The sequence below is a fragment of the Crassostrea angulata genome, chromosome 9 (assembly GCF_025612915.1).
Source record: "Crassostrea angulata isolate pt1a10 chromosome 9, ASM2561291v2, whole genome shotgun sequence".
Taxonomy (NCBI): Eukaryota; Metazoa; Mollusca; class Bivalvia; order Ostreida; family Ostreidae; genus Magallana; species Magallana angulata.
The window spans coordinates 27,889,887-27,908,844 of NC_069119.1; the positions used below are offsets into that span (position 1 = coordinate 27,889,887).

An 18,958-nucleotide genomic window follows, 5' to 3' on the forward strand; every position below is an offset into this window, starting at 1 on the left:
TGTAAAGTATCCGAAATTGTTTTAGACGGGGGGGGGGGGGGGGGTGTAATTATTTTTTTTAAAAATGTGTTTGTCATCAGTATCAAATGCGCAGTACCATTGGTTATGTTCAATTCATTAAACAAAGTAGAATTAGTAAGTGGAAAGTCAGTTTTGAATTTTGAACTGCACAGTCGTGTTCGAAAGGTCTATCTTTGTATTTGACACATCCTACTTAAATGACAATATCTCGGCCATTTTTTCACTTAATTCAACTTTGCGTACACCAAAATGTTTGTAATATTCTCCTCTTTGCATCAAAGCATTAAATAGTGGCATACAAAAATATTTTATTTCCTTTAAGGGAACACATAATATAACGTTGATCTGTCTTTATCTTACAAAATTGCTGCGTTAGCATTTTTGTTCAGTCGGTAGAGTTTTAGTTTGACCCTCAAGCATTAAATAAATGTAAAACATGCTTTGTGCATGTTTCATTTCTCACTTTATGACGTTGGGTATATGATTGTGTATTGTGACGTGTTGTTTTACATTGCGATGCATTAGCATTGTGACATTTTTAAGTGTGACGTCATGTCAACAAAGCCGCTCCGATCATGAGTTCATAACTTTTAGTTCCAATAATAGAATAGAGAGAATATGATACACTTAGTTTATGTGTATGTGTATTTAATTATGTGTTAAAATGAGTATCCGGTTATGGACTTTTGAGCCGCTCTATTAATTCAACAAAATTTCATATGAAATGATTACACATGTGTGCATAATTCAAATAGACAATTGTGTAAAGTATCCGAAATTGTTTTAGACGGGGGGTGGGGGGGGGGGGTGTAATTATTTTTTTTAAAAATGTGTTTGTCATCAGTATCAAATGCGCAGTACCATTGGTTATGTTCAATTCATTAAACAAAGTAGAATTAGTAAGTGGAAAGTCAGTTTTGAATTTTGAACTGCACAGTCGTGTTCGAAAGGTCTATCTTTGTATTTGACACATCCTACTTAAATGACAATATCTCGGCCATTTTTTCACTAAATTCAACTTTGCGTACACCAAAATGTTTGTAATATTCTCCTCTTTGCATCAAAGCATTAAATAGTGGCATACAAAAATATTTTATTTCCTTTAAGGTAGCTAAACACAGTTTCGTATAAAATCCAGGGGGTTTTTCTCTGGGGAAAAGCATGATGGGTAGGGATTTTCCTGCTATTTTTATGCGGTATACAAGAAAATCAAATTTTTAAACTCTCAGTTGCACAATATAGTGAATTATCTTTCGAATACATGAAAAAAGTATGTAGAAAAATTTTAAAAATTAATTTTGTGAGACTCTAAAATAAAGGGCGGTAACTCCAAAAACATCCCGATTTTACACATGCAGAATTTCATGAATTTTTTAGCGGGTAACATAGCTCTTTAAAAAGCTGGCGAATGTACCCTGAAAATACTATGAAATGATGCCTAAGGACTTGTTCTTGAAAATGTACAGAAATAAAACTGGCTGGTTTGGTTGCATTCTGCTTTTAGGGGGAGCCTAAAATGCATGGGTGTACTGCATTTAGAGGCATCCTTTTGTCCATTTTCCGCATGTTTTGAGTGCCAAATAAATTCTAGCATTAAGTTACATGTGCATTATTTTTAAATATTTACAAAATTCACGATTTTATCTTTCTATTGATGTATAAATATATATGTAACATATTTTAACAATTTATTTTTATAGGGGTCAGTTTTGCTTGCCCCTCATCTGAAAACGTCCTTATAACGTTACATATAAAACTGTGTTTTGCACCTTTAAGGGAACACATAATATAACGTTGATCTGTCTTTATCTTACAAAATTGCTGCGTTAGCATTTTTGTTCAGTCGGTAGAGTTTTAGTTTGACCCTCAAGCATTAAATAAATGTAAAACATGCTTTGTGCATGTTTCATTTCTCACTTTATGACGTTGGGTATATGATTGTGTATTGTGACGTGTTGTTTTACATTGCGATGCATTAGCATTGTGACATTTTTAAGTGTGACGTCATGTCAACAAAGCCGCTCCGATCATGAGTTCATAACTTTTAGTTCCAATAATAGAATAGAGAGAATATGATACACTTAGTTTATGTGTATGTGTATTTAATTATGTGTTAAAATGAGTATCCGGTTATGGACTTTTGAGCCGCTCTATTAATTCAACAAAATTTCATATGAAATGATTACACATGTGTGCATAATTCAAATAGACAATTGTGTAAAGTATCCGAAATTGTTTTAGACGGGGGGGGGGGGGGGGGTGTAATTATTTTTTTTAAAAATGTGTTTGTCATCAGTATCAAATGCGCAGTACCATTGGTTATGTTCAATTCATTAAACAAAGTAGAATTAGTAAGTGGAAAGTCAGTTTTGAATTTTGAACTGCACAGTCGTGTTCGAAAGGTCTATCTTTGTATTTGACACATCCTACTTAAATGACAATATCTCGGCCATTTTTTCACTAAATTCAACTTTGCGTACACCAAAATGTTTGTAATATTCTCCTCTTTGCATCAAAGCATTAAATAGTGGCATACAAAAATATTTTATTTCCTTTAAGGGAACACATAATATAACGTTGATCTGTCTTTATCTTACAAAATTGCTGCGTTAGCATTTTTGTTCAGTCGGTAGAGTTTTAGTTTGACCCTCAAGCATTAAATAAATGTAAAACATGCTTTGTGCATGTTTCATTTCTCACTTTATGACGTTGGGTATATGATTGTGTATTGTGACGTGTTGTTTTACATTGCGATGCATTAGCATTGTGACATTTTTAAGTGTGACGTCATGTCAACAAAGCCGCTCCGATCATGAGTTCATAACTTTTAGTTCCAATAATAGAATAGAGAGAATATGATACACTTAGTTTATGTGTATGTGTATTTAATTATGTGTTAAAATGAGTATCCGGTTATGGACTTTTGAGCCGCTCTATTAATTCAACAAAATTTCATATGAAATGATTACACATGTGTGCATAATTCAAATAGACAATTGTGTAAAGTATCCGAAATTGTTTTAGACGGGGGGTGGGGGGGGTGTAATTATTTTTTTTAAAAATGTGTTTGTCATCAGTATCAAATGCGCAGTACCATTGGTTATGTTCAATTCATTAAACAAAGTAGAATTAGTAAGTGGAAAGTCAGTTTTGAATTTTGAACTGCACAGTCGTGTTCGAAAGGTCTATCTTTGTATTTGACACATCCTACTTAAATGACAATATCTCGGCCATTTTTTCACTAAATTCAACTTTGCGTACACCAAAATGTTTGTAATATTCTCCTCTTTGCATCAAAGCATTAAATAGTGGCATACAAAAATATTTTATTTCCTTTAAGGTAGCTAAACACAGTTTCGTATAAAATCCAGGGGGTTTTTCTCTGGGGAAAAGCATGATGGGTAGGGATTTTCCTGCTATTTTTATGCGGTATACATGAAAATCAAATTTTTAAACTCTCAGTTGCACAATATAGTGAATTATCTTTCGAATACATGAAAAAAGTATGTAGAAAAATTTTAAAAATTAATTTTGTGAGACTCTAAAATAAAGGGCGGTAACTCCAAAAACATCCCGATTTTACACATGCAGAATTTCATGAATTTTTTAGCGGGTAACATAGCTCTTTAAAAAGCTGGCGAATGTACCCTGAAAATACTATGAAATGATGCCTAAGGACTTGTTCTTGAAAATGTACAGAAATAAAACTGGCTGGTTTGGTTGCATTCTGCTTTTAGGGGGAGCCTAAAATGCATGGGTGTACTGCATTTAGAGGCATCCTTTTGTCCATTTTCCGCATGTTTTGAGTGCCAAATAAATTCTAGCATTAAGTTACATGTGCATTATTTTTAAATATTTACAAAATTCACGATTTTATCTTTCTATTGATGTATAAATATATATGTAACATATTTTAACAATTTATTTTTATAGGGGTCAGTTTTGCTTGCCCCTCATCTGAAAACGTCCTTATAACGTTACATATAAAACTGTGTTTTGCACCCAAAGCAGTGTTAATATGGGTCAGAAAAGTACAAATGTCAGATATTGCCCACCCGCCCATCCCTTTTGACAAAATTAAGCGTTCTTGATAGCCGAATATCACACAAATATATTCCAAAACTCAATTATTCGACCTATCTAGAGTGTGACTGTCACGCTACTTAAGATGAATTTATTTCTGCATAGTTGCCACCTTCGTAAACTGAATGAATTACCAGAGAAAGCATATCATTGTTTAAATAGCAACAAAATGACTTTTAAATTCCGGTTACTTTTAGTTAAGAAAGAATTGTAGAGAAATATTTGATTTTTTATTATCTTCACAATCAAATGAAGACTGAGAAACACGTCTAGTAAAAAAAGAGAGAAATATTTGAATTTTCATTATCTTCACAATCAAAATAAAAACTGACAAAAAAGTTGAGTAAACATAATTATCAACAATTTCGATTAAGCTCATCCTTTCATAAGTTCAATAGTCGATACAACGATCCTTACAGCAAATACAATGCTCCGCTAGGGCGAATGCCGATTGATGTTTTTCAAACTTATTGTTAGACCATTATTAATTACATGTACCGAATTGTCTACGGGTTTTTCCGTTTTCCCAATTATACGCAAAGAGAACATGGCGATTGTTACTGGTTAGCAGAGGATGCACACTCCTCCATGGCACTTATCCTACCGCTAATATTGGTAAAGGCCCATTTTACATATATACTTATCAAATTATTCAATTACACAAGATCATCAGGTAGCACATAGATCATACTCCCATATCCTTAGAATTTATAAAATAATTAAAAACCATAAAACAAACTTCTCAAATATATGTCGGTATCTCATGATTTACAGAAAACAATCTTAAGAATTATTATGGCTATATCAAGTTCACGTCTAAACAAGCACTTTTCCTGCTAGAATTCATATGTGGCACATGTATATGTCAAACCGTTTTGCTGTGTCTTCACACAGGAGATTCACTCATATTTTCCTTTAGAGATTTTGGATTTTATTCGTTGATATTAATTCTAAGAATGGCTAAAATTATAAACTACAGTTGACGCAAAGTTAGATTATTTCATTCGACATACAACTAATTTACTTAAGTATTCAGTAGCATATTTGCCAGTCTATTTTCATGCATGTCCTATGGCGTGTTGACCAGCAATAACACTATCTTTCAACTTTCTCGAAATTTCAAAACCTCTCTCTCTCTCTCTCTCTCTCTCTCTCTCTCTCTCTTAAATACGACCATTTTCATTAATATTTACGCACCGAAAACGGTGGTATGAGTTATTTCGACCAACAGTTAAATAAACATATCATGTAAAATACATAATCATTTCTAGCTTCGTGAAAAAGTCAATGGATACAAATGATTTTTATTGTTCAATGGTTGTCCCCCTACTGAATAGAAGTCAATGTACTGTCTCCTCCTTTGTGTGTTCAGAAAAAAAAAAATATTTGGGATAAAAATAAATCAAAAGGTGACTGCGACAAGGTGTGAAAATTGGCCACCTGTGTATATATGTTGAAACCTCAGACTAAACGATGAAACACATCGTTAAATAAAACAGGGATTCCACTTTAAATAAAGAAATTGATTACGGCACGTTGCATAGTGATTATGACTGATTTAAATATGCCTTACGTTTATAATTATTTACCAAGAACTTCTATACATCCATTTAATGATCACCCAATATAGAAAATTATTAGACCTATTAATCTGATGACTACTTATCAAGGTCAAATTTCATATCAATGCATTTCGTCTTTTATTATTAATTTTATTAAGGTTATTGCTAAACACAGATAGTTTTGAGAAAACTCTGGGGTATCGAATGGAATCGAGAAATGGGGGGGGGGGGGGGTATATAATCATACTACATTTGTGTCAGATTATTGCAGATTTTCCAAACCTATATTCACTATATTTTTTACAGATGCTATACGGACAGGGGTTTTAAACACCAGTAGTGTTTAATATTTCAACAAATAACAATGAATTTTGATAACGAAAAAAAGTCTACATAATTATGTAGCTCTCTAAACATACAAATACATTTATTTTCCATAACTTTGTGTCTATTGTTTGAACATGAACTTTATAAAAATGTAGTTTTAACATACTTGTTGAAAGTGTCTTTTTAATGGACGTGATATTGAACTTTACCAGTCATAAAGGTTGGAGACCGCCCACCCGTTGGGCTCTGAATAACTGACTCAAGAACATTAGCAATGCTTTAAAACCATTTAACATCAAAAATACTACACATCAATGACATGTTTTTCTTATTTCAAGGTGTATAATTGTCTTCTGTACGTCTAATGTTTAAGACTTAAACCATCTTTTTCTTCCAAATTAAGTCATTAAAACGTATTGGTTTTACGTTTGATTACCGTAACAATTGACGACAACCATCGAACCTGGAAGTGCGTAAAATTTTATGTTAACTTTTTGTTAAATAAAAAATTAAACAAACAAAGCTATGCTTTTGTACGACATGTATTTGATTGGTTTTAGATTGCAACTTGACTTACACCGACTACTTGGAAAATTCATTTTCCGATCCCTTTTACACTATTCTAACCGTCCAAGCTTCGACTTCTCTTTGACTTCTTTAACCTCTGACATTCATTGTCTTGGCAGTGGCTATGATTTTTCTTCGTCAACAGCAAAAGCCGTATCTGTTATCGCATAATTTTTTGTAGTGTCTGTGCTATTTAGCACATGCAAATATTCTACCAAATCCTGTAATAACAGTAGACATATAGTTGTATTTAATCCGACAACATTACCCACCAACAGCAAATGATGTCACAACCAATAATAGCAACACGTCACCAAATGATGTCACAACTCAAAACAGCATTTTGTCATCAAATTGTGGCAGAACCAAAAATAGCAATACGTCACCAAATTATGTCACAACCAAACAATAGCAATACTTCGCCAATAATGTCTCAACCAAAAACAACAATGCGTCCCTTAATAATGTCAAAACACAAATCAACAATTCGACTCTAAAATACGTTACAACACAAAATAACAATACTTCAGCTAATTATGTTTCAATCCAATATTAAATACGTCACCAAATGATACCATGTATCTAGCTTTAATCGAGTGTCACCAGATTTGCAGAAATGGAGAAATGTAATATTTTTGCAATTTCAAAAAATTCTTATAGAAAATGAACAAGATATTTTTTTTACGTATTCATTCCTAATTCGCTTCAATACGCTACAATATGATGTCATAATCAAAGATAGCAATACGCCACCAAAATATGTCACAACCCAAGAAATCATTACGTCTCCAAATGATATCACTACCCATGATAGCAATAGTTAAACACATGATGTGACATTGCAAGCAAACTTTACATCACCAAATATTTTCACAAACGAAAATAGTCATACGTCAAAAAACGATATCACAACCCACGATAGTAATTCGTCATCAAATGATGTCACAACCCTAAAAGTGTTACTACTTTTAGACTATTGCAAATATAAGAATACTAATCACTGTTTAAAAAACCACCATTAATGAAAGAATTATTTGTAAGCTTAAAAAACAAACAGTGAACATATTAAGTCTCTACTTTGTAAAAAATAATTTTAAGAAAAATAACAAGCAAAATCAAAACATAAAATAGTCGATTTTTTAAATCTTATTATGACAATAAAAAGTCAGCAGAAGAATTATTTTGAAGTTTTTGAAGACCTAAAAGTCTTAAATTTTCATTTGAATACTAATCTATCTATCTTCAGGGTATTATTACAGCATGATTTATTATACAAATAGTTAAGTTAACATATATCCCGGGATATTCCTGTGAGATATTACAATAACCAAAACCTATCCACGCACAATAAACACAAGTCAAATAGTGACATTAAATAAATTTCTGTCTAAACAAGATATATTTTTAAATAGATAAGGTGCCAATGGTGAAATCTTGGATTTTACCCTTTAACTTGGTAAAAATGATACAGTACATGCAACCCTACCCATTTTTGATCAATAGCTTGGTATACTATATATTAACCAGAGTTCAAGAATCTACTGCTGTCTTAGATCTGTAGCGCATGTCAATAGGTATTTTAGTGTAAAGAATGAAAATCTCGATTTTGTTATTTGGGGTGCTGATACTGCCGTATTGTGAAGGTAAGAATAATTAAGGACGACGTTTTAAAAAAAAAAAAACTTATGAGATGATATTGATGTCAATCTAGCAAATCTGATTCGTAAAAAAAAAATCCTCATTATAATATTTTAGATTGATTTTAAAAGAACGGTCTGATATCAGGCTGCGTTTTACAAAGGAGTATATAACTCAAAGCAAACGTTAAAATGTTCACAATTTTCAAGCTGCCAAATGTTTAAACTTAAAACCAATAAAGCATATATTTTTCAAAACATTTTAAGTAAATAGCAATGAATATATGTTAACGCGACGAAGGTCATTCAATTAGATTTAAAATACTTACGACTTTGTTGTAAGTATTTTGTAAAAGGCAGCACAAGTTCTCAAAATTTTCATTTATCAACTTACAAGGCACGTCAATTACACTCTGTGCAACAAATATTTATGCAGCAGATTTTCTGTAACTATTCATTTTTCAAAAATACCACAGGAGTCCAAATGAAGTTCATTCAATACTATAAATGAAGTCCTATGATTTTTCCTCTGGAAGGTGTGTTGATTAAGCTTGTCAGATATTAATATATGACCAAAAAAGTCTTCGTGGATATTGTATTTTAGGCGATTAATATGTGCATGTACCCGTATAATACCTTGAAAATTGTTTGAGTGACTTCCAAATTATTAAGGATGTCAGACTTTGAAAGTTTTAATACCAACAAGAGGTTTAATTGCGTTCAAACAGATTTTTAAGATAAAAATTTTAAAAAAAAAACCTTTAAATAATGAAATCTTGGATTTTATCACTATCATTATCTTAATTGGACTTTCTGGGCAGGTATAAAGTTAATGCATTTTTTTAAATCGTAAAAAAATTGAGGAAAACAAGAACTTTCAGTCGGCATCATCAACAAAGTAGACCCAGATACACTGCATATTGAAGTTTTTGTTCACAAAAAAGACTTACATGTTGTTACACGGTCGGCATAAGTCATAAACAAGGCGCAGGAAGGTTGGTGGACCAAACTTAATTAGGCTGGTGGCATTGTAATATAATTCATTAACGAGGGTCAGTTAGATTGTCGGCATTATCTACAATAAAACTCAGTAATTGGCAATAGGTTGTCGGTAATATCTACAAACAATGCTAGGTTATTAGCTATAGTTTGTCTGCAATATCTAGAAAGAAGACTCAGTAATAAGCTCTAGGTTATCCGCATTATCCATTAACAAAATTCAGTAGCTAGCTACAGGTTGTTGGCATTATATAAAAAACAAAACTCAGCAATTAGCTCTAGTTTGTCGGCATTTTCCACAATCAAGAATAAATAGTACATGCAAGCTACAGGTTTTTGGCATTATCCACAAACAAGACTCAGTAATAAGCTATATGGTGTCGGCATTATCTACAAATAAGACCCAGTAATAAGCTACAGGTTGTCGGCATTATTCACAAATAAGACAGAGTAATAAGCTTCAGGTTGTCGGCATTATTTACAAACAAGACTCAGTAATAAACTACAGGTTGTCGGCATTATCCACAAACAAGACTCAGTAATAAGCTACAGGTTGTCGGCATTATCCACAAACAAGACTCAGCAGTAAGCTGCACGTTGTCGGCATTATCCACAAACAAGACTCAGCAGTAAGCTACACTTGTCGGCATTATCCACAAACAGAACTCGGTAATAAGCTACAGGTTGTCGGCTTTATCCGTAATCAAGACTAAAAGTAAGCTACAGGTTGTCGGCATTATCCAGAAAGAAGACCCAGTAATAATCTATCATTGTGTATTTCATTAATTTTGTGAAATCATCCACAAACAAGACTCAACTAGAGGTACTGTGAGCAAGTTCACAATTGATACCCCCCGCTAAGAAAAAAATCATAACGCGTGTATTTTTGCTATTATAGAACATATTGGATGAATCTATTTCACTGACCATTTTCAATAAATAACAACTGCTCTATTTTTTAAAACTGTTGATGCTAATAGGAGTAAACAAACCAATTGCTATCCTTTAATTCCATTTTATTTTAAGTTAACTGTTAATACATTAGGACATTTGCATCCTTTCTTTAACAACCATGACTCAAAAACGAAATCCACATGTCAAGCAGCCATTTAATATTTAAACATTTTCAATTATTGGTATACTGAGCCCGATTTTTTCGGAACTTTTTTTCCCCACATTTTTTTTCCAAATAAAAATTTCATCGGGGCAGGCCATTTTCAGAGACACAGGGATGAACATCTAAAAAAAATTTATGTGGCCTGATAAGAGCAAGCTTTGTGTCAAAATTTAGCATTTTCGAAACAATGACCTTGAACTTCCTCAATTGACCTTGGGTCAAGGTCATGACACACCCTTACGTCATAAGCAATATTTGTGTGAAGTAAGAACATTCATTGCTTCTCCATAAGGCCTCAAAAAATATTGTGTGTTTAGGGTAACACTGATGAAAAAATTAGGTTAGCTAGGTAGGGACTTTTTTTTATTTTATCATATTTTTTTTTGTATGAATCCTAAGAATGTTTGTTTGTTTCATATTTAAAAACATATTTTTTATTGGAAATAAGATAAAATTCACAATCGGATAAAATCAGACATCTAAAAATGGTAGGATCGGGCCATCTTTGTGGGTTAAGTCGGGTTACCCGAAACACACAACATTTTTTTCTGCCAGTGACCTTGACCTTGTACGAATGACTTAGGTCATGGTCATGACACACCCTTACGCATTTTCATTAGACTTTTTGAAAGATATTCTGCTTAGAATGAAAATCTCGATTTTCCTCTCGGTGGTGCTGATGCTATTATATTGTAAAGGTAAGAACATGTATTAATACTGTTCATTTTCTAAAGTTTAGTTCAAAACATCGAAGATAATTAAACAGTTTTTATTTATAAAAAATTAAATACAAATTGACGTTTTCTGGTTACATTTACACAAATCTCTTTTTTTTTTTTTTTTTGCAAATAATGGTTTTGAGAAAAATAGTAAGGATCGAGTTTCCTTTATATTTTGTTTGATACAATAAAATAAAACATTTTTCTTTAGTCTACAAACTTGGGTTCTGAAATTTTTATCTAAAGACAGTGGTGATATTTATAGATGATATTATGAGAAGTTTAAAATAAATGGTTGAAAAAACTGTTTTAGATCTTGCTAGTTTTTTTCCGTATCAACAAATGAAAAATTTCTAAGAAAAGTTTTGGATTGGTTTTAGAAAAACGTCATAAAAATAATATCAGATCAGGCCTTTTCTCAAACAGACGGTGTTAAACTTATGGACTCAATTAACCGTTAGCGTATTTGCATATAAGACAATCGACATTAATCATAGAGTCTGACGCAACTCTGTAGCTCCCGATTTAAAAAAAAATGGATGAACGATCTGGGATCTACCGTGCCTTCAGTGCCTGGAATAGTAAAATAAAAACCCTGTAATTTAGGGTGAACGAAAAATTGCGCTAGATTTGGACTGAGTTACCTTGCTCACGATATAAATAATAAATTGTATGAAGAATTGGAATTAACAACAATTTATTTTCCTAAGTCTTCAGTAAGTGTAAGAGAAATCTGAAGCAAAATAGCAACGGTGTCAGCAGTTAATTGTCTGATAGAATTAATGGGGTTAATATCTTACAGTGTGTTTGTGCAGATACAAGATAAATCAGTCCAAAATAGCGAAAGTTTATATGCGTGCGCTGTTCTTTTTTTGTTACTTTTAACCATTAGACAGTTTAGTTTCCAGGTTGTTCATCCGAGTTTATTTTTCAAGACTAGAAATAAAGCATGAGATCTGTATCAATTAGACTGTTAGCATTATCCACAATTCAGGCTTATTAGGATTTAGGGCATTTCGTAATTATTTACTCGGTGATCAAAGGAACTAATGTCACTATCAGTTTAGTATGTGCAGGCTCTTTTACTCTTGTTTAAATGTGTTGGATGTTCGTGACCAATTAAACATTATATTAATCTTCTAAGAAAGAAGAGAATTGTAAAAAGATAGAGCAACACATTTGCTAGCGCTTTCGACCGCTAGCAACTACGTTAGTCTCTTTCACTGGAATACGCATGCTCGACTCCATAGTAGGAATATTGTACTACTGTAGATGAACTGTACAATTTGAATTTCGTTTTATAATCTTCACATGAAGTTTTATTGTAAATGTCAAAAAGTAACAGTATCTTAGGTCTTATAATGCAAATTTATTATAAATATTATAACAAATAACTATCTTTATCTTAACTACCTTCAAGCCCGGAAAAAACCTCGGATATGTTTTCGAGCTTGCCAGAAAGGCCCGAGAAGAATCGATTGCTACAAAACAGTACCAATGCTTCTTGAATTTTTTTTAATCGAAATTAAAATTATAGTAGATACATAATGATTCAGGCACAGTCAATAAGCTATGCCATTGCCGATGTGAAGCCCACTCTAGATTCAAAATTATTCTAAATCAAGACCCCACTCCAGCACTGTACCTTCCTATTGTTTATTAATCGATTTAGAAATTTTAACCAAGGTTTTAGAAATCGGTTGTGTTTTAAGGTGGCTACAACGCTAGTTCATCAATTTTTAATTTTTAAAAATTAGGCTTATCATATTTCAAACTTGAATGCTATATAGATTATTTTTTCTTTTCTAAATGATAGTTTGTACAATGTAGCTCTACAAATCATATTTAAAAATTCTAAAGAGAAATAATGGCTAATTTGTTAATCCACTATCCTCATAATTTACTTTTTTAAACCGAAGCCAGTGGAAAAAAAAATTGGATATAATATTTCAAAATGAAGGAAAAAATTATACTTCTCGTAGCATGTATTGCTACAATGTATTTACAACTATGATTGATATTTAAAATAAAATCATTATTCTACTACAATTATTGCCGAGATCAAAGAGATGCCGCGGACATTATTCTGCAATATACCACGAACGTCATCAGTAAATTATCAGATCAGAAATACCTATTTGTCTCACACTGATCATGAAAGTACAACTTCAAACCGTAAAAAGTTTTAAAACCATGTCAATTTCACGTGTTAGTTTAAGGCAAAACGATGTGTATTGCCTCAAATGTTTATTTTTAAGAGATCAATGCGGCTGTTCCTAGGACCTCCCTAGCACATTTCCACTGCGTGCTTTTACGTTTCTTGTTATCGTGAATGTTGCAGAATAACCTCCTCGAAATTTTGTTTGAAATATAAAAGCCTCGGCTAACGCCTCGGCTTTTATATTTCAAAACAACATTTCTCGAACTCGGAGGTTATTCTGCAACATTCACGACAACTCGTACTTTATTTCTTAAAAAAAAAAAAACTTTTTCATAAATATAGAATTATACATCCTAACAGATATATTTTCTCATGAATTTTAATTTTCACAGGTTGTACAATAACATTTGTAAATCATGGAAAAGAGACACAGTCACTCCTTTCCTATTGGACCGGTTCTCTCTCTCTGGCTAATTGCCAAAACTCTTGTAAAGTGGACATATTATGCAGCGGGATTGGATTTGATACGTCCTCATCAGCATGCTCAAAAAGTGGGAGATCTCAAGGCAAAAACGCCAGGGGATGTATTACCTGTTTTTTCTACCACAAGCAATGTGGAACAGGTATATATATATATATATATATATATATATATATATATATATATATATATATATATATATATATATATATATATATATATATATATATATATATATATATATATACGAGATAAGAATTTTTTTTTCTTTGTTCCGACTTTTAACTATAGTGTAATATACATATAGCGTCTTCCTGTCGGAAATCTTATAAATTTATGTCAAGTAGGAACAATCATTAAAAAAAATGAATCTATATCTTTTGTACGATATGTATTTGTATGGTTTCAGATTGCACTCTGAAATACACCGACGATTCTGTCGATGTAACTACCGATCCTTTCTACACAAATCTGACCGTATCCAGCTTTGATCATTGTTTGGATTCTTGCACCTCTGACTATAAGTGCCTGGGTGTTGGCTATGATTCTGGACAGTGTCTTTTATCGGAAAAAAATATCCGAGTGACTAGTACTGTGCCATGTAACACGTGCAGATTCTCCGGTAAATTCTGTAATAGCAGCGGATCTATTGTAGTCAATCGGACAACAATGCCTCCAACGATATCAAATGATGTCACAAGCCAAAAAATCAATGCGTCGCCAAATGATGTCAGGTCCAAAATTAGCTTAAAGACAACAAACGACGTTAAAACCAAAAATAACAATACGACATTAAATGATGATACTACCCAAGATATCAAAATGTCCTTAAAAGATATTACAACCCAAGATAGCAATACGTCAGAAAATAGTGTCCAGGCCCATAAAAGCAACGCGTCATCAAATTATGTCACAATCCAAATTTTCAATATGTCATCAAATGATGCGATGACCGTAAATAACAATGCGTCTCATACTAGTTTCACAACCCAAGAAAGCAAGTCGTCCCCAAATGATTTCTCATTCCAAACTGACAATATTATATCAAATGATGTCACAACCTTACATAGCAATACGTCACTTATCAATTTCACAACCCAAGATATTGATGCCGCAAACCAAACTAGCATTTCACTAAACGGTGTCACAACCTCATATAACAATACATCACTTACTAATTTTACAACCAAAAATAGCAACTCTTTGCCTTATGATGTCACAACCTCAAATAGCAATACGTTGTCATACGATGTCTCAATCCAACATAACAGTACGTTGCCAAATGATGTCAGAACCATAAATAGCAATACGTCAATAAATGATGTCACAGCCCAATATAGCATAACGTCGCTAAAAGATTTTACAACCCTAAAAAGCAACATATCACCGATTAATGTCCAAACTCAGAATAGCAATTCGTTAGAAATTGAGGTTACAACCCGAAATGGTAATACGTCATTAAACGATTACATCACTTTAAAGAGAAATACATCAGCAAATGACGGCACAACACAATATAGCAAAATGTCTTCTAAGGATGTTAGTACACAAGATAGCAATACGTCACTAAATAATGTCGAAACCAAGAGTACCATAGTGTCTCTAAATGATGTCACAACTCAAAATGACAATACGTCACCAAATTATGTTACAACTTCAAGTAGCATTACGTCACCGAATGGTATAACAACCCGATACAGCAATTCGTCACTGAAAAATGCTATAACTCAAAATAGGAATACTTCACCAAGTGATGTCACAACCACAGATTGGAAAACTTCCTCGAAATATGTCACAACCGTTTTTGGCTACACTTCGTCAAAAGAAGTCCCGACCAATGATAGCAACACGTCACCGATAGATTTTACGACTCAAGAGCGCAAATTGGCATCTAATACTGGCTCAACTAAAGATATCAATACTTCACAAATTCATAATACAATTCAAGGTACTGAAAATTCATCAAACGATTTAACAACTCTTAATACTTACCCATCGCTAACTGACGTTACAGTTCAAAATGGACACACCTCAACCATGCATATGGTTCAAACAACTCAGGACAAGTCCCCGCACGCATCTACGACTCCCTATGTTGACACGTCGCCGAATGTACGTGTTCATAACTTAACAACTTTCCAACTATCATCCACAACAGCCATTAACGTCAGAGAAAGTGTGACGACCTCGAATGAACCTGTGAGTTCAGTTTCATACTATGTGCATTCCACCTTAAAGTCTGTTGTAGAAAACTACTCTACTGTGTGCACCTGTTATTGTTACGCAGACGCTAACAAATCAACTCTGGTGGACTGGACTACAAATATGAGGCGGAATCTGTCGATCTCAAAAGGTGCATTGTCGTCGCAAACACGAAAACTTAAGTCCGCCTCAGATCCACGTTTTTCCTCTTACGTAATCGGGATGTCAGGGGTATTGATTTTAGTTAGTTTAGGAGTTTCCTTTCTTTTATTGGATATCTCCAAGATTCTTGTAGATATTTTCAACCGGTGCCAACCTAAGAGCTCTCGTTCTAAAGCATCATTGGTCTAAGAATACTGAAGAGGTTGACAAAATACCTGATGACATCCGATCTACCTTAAAGTTTCAGATATGATTGATTTATCTTTATACTATTGTGATAGTTTGACTTAGTTTTATTTTTAGCATTATTTAGTTATTCATTCATTCATTTGCTTTTTCAATCTTTCACTCTTTGCGCTGCACTAACACTTATAAGTGTGTGTAAACTTAAACACTCCTATCCTAAATAATGGTGTAGCCTGTTAAGGTTATTTATTTCAGTGGTTTCTATTATTTCATCTGACGATAGGTATTTTTGTATTTACGGTTTGTGATTGTTATTCTTTTAAAACATTAATTCCTCAAATAAATACAATTCTAAACTTTTTAAGTCAAAGATTAAAATAAATAAATAAAGTTAATAGATAAGTCTGAGTGTGAAGGGTGAATGTTTTGAATACAGTACAATGTAAATATCGCTGAGCAGTATATGTCTTATATATTGAATTGTGTAGACAAAATCTTAGATATTGTATAAATTGCAAATAGGTCAAGTTGTCATAATGAGCTCGATCCGCTGATTGATACGTGTACGCAGTGTCGTGCACTCAGTTAACTATCTGTTGAAATTCGTAATTGTAAATAGTTTTATTATATCTATACTGTGGAATCGTTTAATTTCGTGGGGGCCAATTTTCGTGGATTGTAGGATTTTTGCTTATTAGTGGGGAAGTAATTTCGTGGATGTGTCGGTTTTCAATTTCAAAAAGAAAACTAACTCTTTCAAAATTTGTTTTCATCGAGGATGTAAATTTGTGGTGGAAGGCTTTCCACGGATACCACAAAAATTGAGCCACCACGATTTCTAATGATTCCACAGTATATTAAAGTAATGATTCTAATAATTGGAAATGATATTAAACATAAAATTCATATTTATCGTGTATTGCGATCAAATGTAAAAAGATATAATTGATCAATACAATGTAAGTAAATGTTATACAAGTTTGTGATGTCTTTAATGTTTGTATTATTATACTTTCATGTTAAATACTGAAATCTGATTGGTAAAGACGCAGTTGATAATCCGTTCTATTACCCTTAGCGTAAACAACACACTTGGCAACGGGTAACACAACAAATCGTTACATGCACGTAAACTATGCGCATACGGTTCGCCATAGAATTCATTTCATTCAGATTTAAAAGCAGTTAAGTTTTCTTTAAAATTAAGACATTCAGTATAATAAAATAAATAGTGCCTGTTTAGAAGGGTAAGAGTTGAAATTGACATCCCTCAAAAACCATTGTCAACCTCCGCTTCGCGTCGGTTGACAATGGTTTTCTCTGGGTGTCAATTTGAGTTCTTACCCCCCTAAACAGGCACTATTTATATATTGTTATAGTGGTGTGCTTATATGTTTTATGCATTGTTTTAGGGTGAAACGATTAACACGACGTAACAATCAGAATATATATAATTAAGATTCCTAAAATCGAATCGTCTTGATGTTTCATTTATTCGCCCAAGAACGGTTACACTATTATCTAGTAAGGAAAAAATATACATGTATATGTTAAAGCTTTAGAAAACTAATATCTTCCATTATTTTACGGAGAATTTCTCTCAATGAGATCAATCTAATGAAATCTTATCTTGACAAAGATGAGAGAGAGAGAGAGAGAGAGAGAGAGAGAGAGAGAGAGAGAGAGAGAGAGAGAGAGAGAGAGATAAAGCATAGTCTTTTACAATAATGTATCCTTAATTCAATTTAGTGAATACAAAGCCCCATTTGTGCTGTGAAAATTGAATTAATATTTGAATAACTAAGAAAGATCTATACTACTATATTAAAATAATAGACACGAATTTTTGGGCTTTAATACCGATAAATCGGAGGAGTACTGTCTTTTGTTTTCTATTTTTTAAACACCATTGGCACTTGAAGATTACTAATTTGTTTTTATATTTTTCTTAATCAAGTGCGATTATGAATAAGCAACGAAAGTTCCTTTGATAATCCGGAAATCATCTGGATTATTTTGGATTTTACCATCTTGTGCATGCGCATTACATTCACACTAAATCACGGGAGGATCTTTAGTTTATGTTTTCACAATACATGTATAACATTTGCATGGATACACTCAGAAACAATAATACAAATACGTGTAAATATTCATTGAAAATTTCATAAAAAATATATATATATAAATATATATATACGTGAGATAACTCTAACTCAGTGTATTTAATATGAAAAAATCCCGAGGTCAACATGGTTTGTAAATTTGAAGCGAGTAAAAACGTTGGTGAAAAAGTGTTGAGTTCTTCATTAAAATGAGTTTAATTTTAAGTGTAATTTTCAATGCAGTTTCATTTACTTTCTCCAAAATCGTTCCGGAGCGATTCTGCAATTTTTTGCTACATTACGGGTATATGAGAGGCAATTTTAACTGTGGTGAGGGCCAGTCCCGAGACACAGATTACTCTAACTATGCAGAGTGTAGCAAAATTAATAGCATTATTGTAGCTTAAAGCTTGATTATGTAAATGTCAACAATACGGTGTGTCGATGTATCTTTTTAGTGAATGTCGGAAATCATATGCAATATGTCAACCCGTGCACGCACAGGTCAAAGTCTAGTATCTTAAAAACAAAATGACATTCAATTGTTGCTTTCGGCCATGCATGGTGTTTAAATGATGTTTTTTGCTATCGGAAAAAGGCTAAGTCACTTAATACCGGTGTTCCAAATT

General features: G+C 32.7%; 1 protein-coding gene across 1 annotated transcript; it reads left to right on the top strand.

Annotated features, from left to right (window-relative positions):
• The first annotated feature begins 11,567 nt into the window (after window positions 1-11,567).
• Window positions 11,568-16,227, top strand: LOC128162247 (uncharacterized). The gene is made up of 4 exons (XM_052825415.1): window positions 11,568-11,613; window positions 13,586-13,816; window positions 14,084-14,628; window positions 15,082-16,227. Exons 1-4 carry the CDS (start codon window positions 11,568-11,570, stop codon window positions 16,225-16,227), a joined length of 1,968 nt encoding a protein of 655 aa, XP_052681375.1.
• The last annotated feature ends 2,731 nt before the right edge of the window (window positions 16,228-18,958 follow it).

Excerpts from the sequence above, each read along its gene's own strand:
- LOC128162247 (XM_052825415.1), top strand. The coding sequence starts at position 11,568 with ATGGATGAACGATCTGGGATCTACCGTGCCTTCAGTGCCTGGAATA. Across the intron at positions 11,614-13,585 it reads TGCCTTCAGTGCCTGGAATA|GTTGTACAATAACATTTGTA; the intron begins GTAAAATAAAAA and ends TAATTTTCACAG. Across the intron at positions 14,629-15,081 it reads CATCAAATGATGCGATGACC|AATAGCAATTCGTTAGAAAT; the intron begins GTAAATAACAAT and ends GTCCAAACTCAG.